Source organism: Homarus americanus, unplaced genomic scaffold (assembly GCF_018991925.1).
Source record: "Homarus americanus isolate GMGI-L3 unplaced genomic scaffold, GMGI_Hamer_2.0 scaffold49667, whole genome shotgun sequence".
NCBI classification, from domain to species: Eukaryota; Metazoa; Arthropoda; class Malacostraca; order Decapoda; family Nephropidae; genus Homarus; species Homarus americanus.
This window is the reverse complement of record NW_024738608.1, coordinates 5,641,172-5,649,154: the sequence shown is the minus strand read 5'-3', so window position 1 is coordinate 5,649,154 and position 7,983 is coordinate 5,641,172. Positions and strand designations below refer to the sequence as shown.

General features: G+C 45.5%; 1 protein-coding gene across 1 annotated transcript; it reads left to right on the top strand.

The window, feature by feature from the left end:
- Window positions 1–364: 364 nt before the first annotated feature.
- Window positions 365–4,704, top strand: LOC121874149 (zinc finger protein 214-like). Its single transcript, XM_042378119.1, has 3 exons — window positions 365–510; window positions 663–832; window positions 4,444–4,704. The coding sequence occupies exons 1-3, from the start codon at window positions 402–404 to the stop codon at window positions 4,702–4,704; spliced, it is 540 nt and encodes a 179-aa protein (XP_042234053.1). The 5' UTR covers window positions 365–401.
- The last annotated feature ends 3,279 nt before the right edge of the window (window positions 4,705–7,983 follow it).

Below are 7,983 nucleotides of genomic sequence, written 5' to 3'. Positions count from 1 at the left end.
GTACAGACGCCCCTCTGGACCTGTCGCAGCCCCTGGTCTTAAGCAGGACCTGTCTCACGGACCCTGAGGAGCGCAGATCAGTGTCCTCCTCTTCATCCTCGTCCTCCTCCGGCAGTGTATCCGATGTCTCTCTGGGCTCTTATAGTGAACCCTGCTTCAGGTAGGTCTTGTCAGTAAACTCTGCAAGTCAACGCCACCTTACTGACACTGTACCGCCACCTACATGGAAATTTCTGTACCTGTATATATACTTGCCCTTATATTACCCATTTCTCAATTAATCTTTCATTCTTAAGTAATTTTCATTTTCATTTCCTTCGCGGGGGTCCATCAGAATCCAGGACCCCTTCTCTCAGCATGACCATCTGCCCAGGTCATATGAGGTCGAGAGGTCGCTGGACATGACGTTCACAAGACGGCCCCGCGAGAGGTCACTCCTGCCTTGTAACGTGTGTGGCAAGATCTTTGACCGACCCAGCCTTCTGAAGCGGCACATGCGCACCCATACAGGTACTTCGATCGTACATGTCAAGTGCATATATACAGGTAATCATATATACACTCATAAACTACTCGCATGTGCACTTATATATCACATACTCATTATCTCACTAGAGTAATTCTTTAAATCACTTCCCTCACTCACACTCACGCGCGTGCAGGGGAGAAGCCACACGCGTGTGAGGTGTGTGGGAAGGGGTTCTCCACCAGTTCCTCCCTCAACACCCACCGCAGGATACACAGCGGAGAGAAGCCCCACCAGTGTGCCGTGTGTGGCAAGAGATTCACAGCCTCGTCCAACCTCTACTACCACAAGATGACCCACGTCAAGGTGAGAGGGCGGGGGGTGAGAAGGTGAGAGGGATGGGGGGTGTGAAGGTGAGAGGGATGGGGGTGTGAAGGTGAGAGGGATGGGGGTGAATGTGAGAGGGATGGGGGTGTGAAGGTGAGAGGGATGGGGTGTGAAGGTGAGAGGAGGTGAAGGTGAGAGGATGGGGGTGTGAATGTGAGAGGGATGGGGGTGTGAAGGTAAGAGGGATGGGGGTGAAGGTGAGAGGGATGGGGTGTGAAAGGAGAGGGATAGAGAGGCTGTCAAGTTGTCAGGTTACTTAACTACTACTAGTACTTAACTATTATTACTTTTTTTTTTTAACGTGGCCTCCAGCCTCCCCCAATAGCCACACCTTCGCCGCCATTTATTTACCTTAATATTAAATATCCTAATACATAAGAAGCTATCCTAACTGTGTTAGATTAGTTGAGCCGCAGATCTATGCGGCATTCAGTGACTGTAGCCTCATAGTCAATATCTGCAGCAGTTGTCGGAGTAGGGGCAGAAGCTCTCGTTCCCCTGAGGCAGAGCAAAGCCGACCGAAGGAGAGAGAAGGACAGTCGACATCTCATCCAGGCTGTAACATAACTTCTGGGCTGCTGCTTCTGTTCGGAGATCAACTCCGCGAGTCTGGCGTAGAAACATCTTGCACTTGGGCCCATCCCACCAGAGGTTGTGAACACTAGAGGAGTGAAGCTGCCTTGATCAACATTTTGAATTCTCTCCCCATATGCCCGTCTCTTGTCGTTCTCGTTCCTCCTATGTGCAGCATCGAGAGCTAGGTTACGGTGACAAGCGGCCATGGGATCAAAAATCCTGATGTCGAAGAAAGCTCGCTGTCCCCGCGTCCAGAATCCTCGAGCACTGACGTCCACACGGGCTTCGTTAGATGTGTTTGAAGTCCTGTGTTGGAAGATCTCGCCATCCAGTGGAAGGAGGGTCGGTTCTACCATGACGTCCCGGCAGATTTCCTTCAACATATTTGCTGTGAGATCCCTTACCTCGTCATGCCTCATGCATATGAAGCCCCCCTTCTTGCAGACCATGGCGTGATCGCCATCATAGGAAGAGCCACACACGCATTGGGAGGGCAAACCATCTACTGGCCAACCGTACCTTAGAGCAATGGCATCTGTAAATTCTTGTTTGTTAAGGCTGAAACCATTTGCCCTTATCGGTAACGTAGTTAACCAGTTCGAGGCGCCCACCTCCTGCGCTATAGCTACTTTTTTTGTCAAATTTTCTGGAACCTGCAGCAATAGTTGCTGCAACATGTCATTTTGGCAGTGCTGCCGATCTGTTGTAATGGACCTACGGATCTTATTTACTTCGCTGGTGTCCACTTCCCCTGTTGCATTCTGGGCTATTATGTGGTCAGTGAGGGCTGCCGTGAGCTTAAGTGAATTCTGATGTTCAGTGTCAGCAATCTCCTCTGGATTAGTTAGTCCCATCCCTCCCAGTCTTGGTGGAAGTGCAAGAAGTGTTCTTTCTGCAGGGGTTAAGTCAGGGTGTTTCACTAGTTTGGGAATGAACTTGACACTGATGGCTTCTTCCAGAGGGTGGAGGAGGGGTCCGATCTCAGGGATGGTACGCATCAGGTAGTTCCAGCGATGCTTGACTCCATGGGTGAATGCTGCAAAGGCCGCATGTGGCTCTGTGTTAGCAATCTCAGATAGAGCTTGGATTTCGCTAACCCACTCACTCACCTTTCCCGCTACGTACTCAGTCTTGAAGTCCGTAGTGCCAATTACTGCGCCTAGATGTCTTTGGCCGTCCTTAGTTATTTTGACCTCACTTCCGCCAAAAACCTCCAATGCCCGTTCGTAATGTTCTGGCTTCACGATGAGGAAGGACTTGCTGGCGTTTGGGTGGTACCCTATTTGTGGACCTCGCGATGTTACCAGGTCCCACCACTTTTTGATGCCCTCCACTTTTCCTGCTCCTGTAAGGTCATCAGCATATGCCACTTGTTTGACCCCAGTTGTTTCAAATTTCATTTCTTGTTGGAGCACTGATAGGCCAATTGCATACATTGCCATTGCAACGTGGTCCCCCTGTGTTGTTCCCTCGGTCGACTGTAGGTTGGTATCACCTCGTAGAGCCTTGTTGTTTACTATGTAGAGGTCTGAAGGATTCCTATACGAATTTTCAACATACATCGCAAAGCTAGGACACTTGATCTTGATGTTGTGCAGTGCAGCCTTGCGGTTAAGTATGTTGAATGCGTTTGAAGCATCCACCAGGAGAACGGCCTCACAATCACGCTGCTCAAATATCAATCTCATGGCGTGAATGGCCGCCTCCCCACCAGCCTGGTGGCCAGCACACACTTGTAGGTTCCCTGCTGCTGCCCTGACATCATCCTTTACCACCTCCATTATGCACTTTCCGATGATCCGCCTCAGCACTTCCCCCACCCCTATAGGTCTACATCCTGGTTTCTTTTCCAGAGGAATAAGGCGGCAGGCCGTCAGAGCCTGGAGGTGATGGCAGCAAGAGGATGCAAGCTTTCTTGCAAGGGCGGCAATGGCAGTGCAGAGATCGCTTGCTACAGGGCCAAACTTGTTTGTGCTGAGGATGACTCTCCAACCGTTTGCATCCAGACCTGAAGGGCCGGCTCCTCCTCGAGTCTTCAGTGCCTTTTTCCACACCATCTCTCCTGTTATTTTCTCGAACAGGACAGCATTTGGTGGGATATAGTCACCCTGGAGCCTGATGCCTTCATCTTCGCTTGCAGGGGGATGTTTCTCTTTCAATAGTTTTAATGTCTCTCTGTTTATTGGCATCACTCCACCGGAGGATTCCTGTGTGAGAGATCTTACCGCGAGAGACACTTTTCCCACACGCATTTTGTTTCCAAATTTTCTTGCCACGTCATCGGTGTTTTGCTTTCCGTCACCCGTAAATTTTAGTCTCTCCTGCAGTGTTCTTGCTTCACATAGGAGATCATCTAGGGCCCCAGTCTGCCACATTGTCAATCTTCTCTTCATTGCTGCCACATTTTCTTTGTGCTTAGCCTTTGTGTGTGTCCTCTGACAAAATAGATGTGGTATTATTGCCAGTATTTGAAGAGCTAAGGGGGCGAGGAAGCGGTCCTGAGTGTAATCAGACATGAAGCGAGTCATCTCCCGAATCATTTCTTTGGTGGCCGCACACTTGGGTGGTTCAAATAAGTTAGCGGGCGACCACTTGACAATTTCTGAATAGGTTTCTTTGACCCATATGTCTGCATTTTCCATCGACATGCCATTCCACTGAGGTGGCTGTCTCTCATTCTCCTCGTGGACATCTGCTACTAAGGGAGCAGCATTAATTAGTACTACATTTTCGGGTTGAGTAGACTCACTGCTATCATTTCGGATATCATCGGGTAGTTGGGTCCCGGCGATATCCACTGTGGCCACCTGTGTCGGCTCCCTGCGACGTGGGTTCTGACACTGGTCTCGCTTCTTGCAATCCACTACTGTTTTATTGTATATTTTTACTAAAGTGGCCTCCAGCCTCCCCCAATAGCCACACCGTCACCACCATTTTACTACTACTACTACTACTACTACTACTACTACTACTACTACTACTACTACTACTACTACTACTATTACTACCCCCAGGACAAACCTCATAAGTGTGGTACGTGTGGCCGCTCCTTCCCGACACCTGGAGACCTGAGGTGCCACAGTTTTGTCCACACGGGTCAGTGGCCACACCGCTGCCCTGCCTGTGGTAAGGGCTTCAGCAAGTTGACCAATCTCCGTAACCACTTGCTACTGCATTCAGGTGAGTCAGTCGATGAGTTGTATTCTAGTGAGTCAGTCAAACACCTCCTCTTACTGTTTTCTAGAGTCAGTCAATCACCTACTGCTGTATTGTAGTGAGTCAGTCAACAAACGCCTGCTGTATTCTGGTAAGTCAGTCAACAAACTGCTGCTGTATTCTAGTGAGTCAATCAATCACCTACTGCTGTATTCTAGTGAGTCAGTCAACAAACGCCTGCTGTATTCTGGTAAGTCAGTCAACCATCTGTTCCAACTGTATTGAAGTGAGCCAGTCAACAAATTCCTGGTGTATTCTAGAGAGTCAGTCAACCACCTACTATTATCAAACTACTGTCCCAATATATAGACTAAATCACCACATTCACAAAACAGTCACTACATGAACAATTACTGTACCTGTACTTTATACAAGATACTATTCACTCATACTAATATACCTGGACAAATTTTCTTATGGAGATTTGTTCTTTTTTCCACAGGGCTTAAACACCGCACTGGTAACTCAACGGCAACTATCTTAAGTTCGGTTGTAGTTTAGCAGCGACTCTCAACTGTGCCTGACTTTGGATGATTACTCCTGAAAAAAAAATAATAATAACAATGAAGTCACTATATTCATCTCCGTGGTATAATGATTTAACCTCATGAGTACGATGAATTAACTATGAGTACGATGAATTAACCCCACGCGTACGATGACTTAACGTCGTACTCAAGAGAATAAGTTGCTTTAGACGTAAACATGTGTAAAAGACAATGTTAAAATGTAGTTTAATTTACTTACTGTTATTTATTTAAGAATTCAGAATGAAAATGAAAAAAAAATAGTAAAACAAGAAATGGACTTAAGATACATATTTACAGTTGGACAAAATAACATGAAGCACTGTAAAAAATGTAAACAGGTTATTATAACATTATTCTTTTCGTTTCGGAAGTGAAAAATCAAACTATTCCTCTGTAAATAAGTGTAAACGTGAGAGAAAAAATTTAATTGCTGCATTTTTTACAGACTCAGTGTAAAATAGTACGATTTACCTTAAGTGCCAGTGTAAAATAATAAAGAAAATGAATCAAAACTTTGTGCATTTACTTCAGAAGTGTAAATGATGAGAATATTTTGTAAAAGCTGAAGAAAAAAATCATCACCGGATTTACAACACTCAAGAGGAGCTTTATAATAGAGTGCAAGAGAGACAAAAATCTTCACTGGAATGGTATTTATTTGCCAGGTGTACACAGGGAATTTAATTAAGGTGTTCATGATGTCATAAGTGTAAACAAGGCTGGCGATGTGGTGCTGTGACGTCACTAACGTAGACAAGCGACATCATCAGTGTGCGATATAGTGACGTCATATGTGTGGTATACATTGACTTTACCAGTGCGGGAAAAGTGATGTCACCAGTTTGCGATACAATGACGTTACAAGAATGAACAATCCGGATCCATGACGTTACACGTGTTAAAAACGCTGCCATTTGACGCCATCAGTAAACACAAAGTTGGCCCACGTCACTAGTGCTTCAAATTACAGTACTCTAATTTGACCGGGATTCCCAACAAGTGACGTCATTAAGGTAAATGTGTTTACTTCAGCGACAAGTGATAATGTTAATGTGTGTGCTGGCCCACCTGGGTACAGGTCACCGACCCACATCGGGGCCTGGGGGGATGAAAGGCAAAGCAAAAGAAGAAAAAAAGTGCATCATAAAAATACACAAATAGACAGAATAAAACAGATCAATAGTGAGAAACAATAGATGTATGTTGTGTTGTCACTATTAAGAGAAACACTTGAGACCCTGCAATTGTGTGTAAATGAGGCAAAAAGTCAGATAAGCAACCTGGGACTTGGTCACAATTTTCGTGATGCCATACAGCAGCAGGGTCTACCATTAGACAACACATTATGCTTCCAATATCTTCCCAGGCGGTAGTACTTCCCTGTTTGGTAGATGCCTACTACCTAACACCTGTATGCCTACTACCTACTACTTGTGTGTGTGTGTCACAAAGGGATGGAGAGAGTAGGGTAGTCAACCACTGTCACATTAACTAACTTCTCCAAAACGAACTGACGGATTTCCTAACAGCCAGACCCGTGAGAGGAGGCTCGTCCAGCACCTCCAAGACGCATGGCCAGATTTCCTCCATATCAAAACCACAGACAGGATTAGCTCCCTCAACTTTCCTCCTGTCGGGCATTAGCCTTCAGGAACACAATATTAGGCTTTATATTTCAACTTTCCTTATCATTCTCAGTTTTTTATTTGCTTGAATCATGAACGTGTGATTTTGTAAAGCCTATTAAGTATTGTATATACTGTACTTGTAGACACGCTAACAAAATAATTCCTCGACGCTCAGCAATATCCAGCATCAACTCCTAAGTCATGTATGGGATTTGTTTATACCTGCCAACTCTTCTTTTCATTATGCAACAAAATAAATGACTTTGTAGCACAGAGAAAATACAATTCTGAGTAAACTTGTTAAGATACCAATCCCTGCTTACTTGCATGGCCGTCAAGTAGGTGATGTCAGATATTGCTACAAGTATCCCGACGATTTTTTTATATTTGTAAATGTTTGTCCTGTACTCGCCACTGTTTCTTACCAGTCACGGCCGCTAGTCGAGTCAGAATTCACGTGGATATTATACTTAACATCATCACTAATCAGTATGTTAGATAACAACCTCATCTTTAAGAATACTGTATTTCACATAATTTAACTTCATTAATTTAGAAGCAACAATACAAGCATAAGTAGGAAAAAGGCTACAGAATTGTCAAAAAGTAACTACAGCACAGACTACAGAAGCAAAGTGCATAATTATATCACGTTATTTAGTACAAACTGTCTTAATTCAGTACAGTACAGGTACAGATACGTATACAAACATACAGTACAGAGCTTCAACCAGGATCAGTGAACATAATACTATCACCTCATTATCGTGTAGTCAGTTTAGGTACAAGTATAGACACAGAGATTCCACGGTGATAAATAATATGTACAGCATAAGGGGAGTGGGGAAGAGGGTTCATATGGTGATGAAACCTGAACCTAGGCCTATAGCCACCTTACCTGAGCAGTCTGTGAACGTGGGAGAGAAGAACCCGAGTGACGGTGGGGGGTGGAGTGGGATGGGGTGGGGTGGGGTGGGGTGGGGACGGGACGGGACGGGGCGGGGAACGACGGCTATGACAAAACAGGACCTCTGGGATACTTCTTCACGTGAGCCTGGGACCCTGAATTCAAAGGCTCATGTCTGGTATCAACTCACTGACACACGGACACATTTACATAGACTAATGGCATCAAATATGCACTGAGACTCTACCCGTGTGAGAGAACCTTACCTCACAC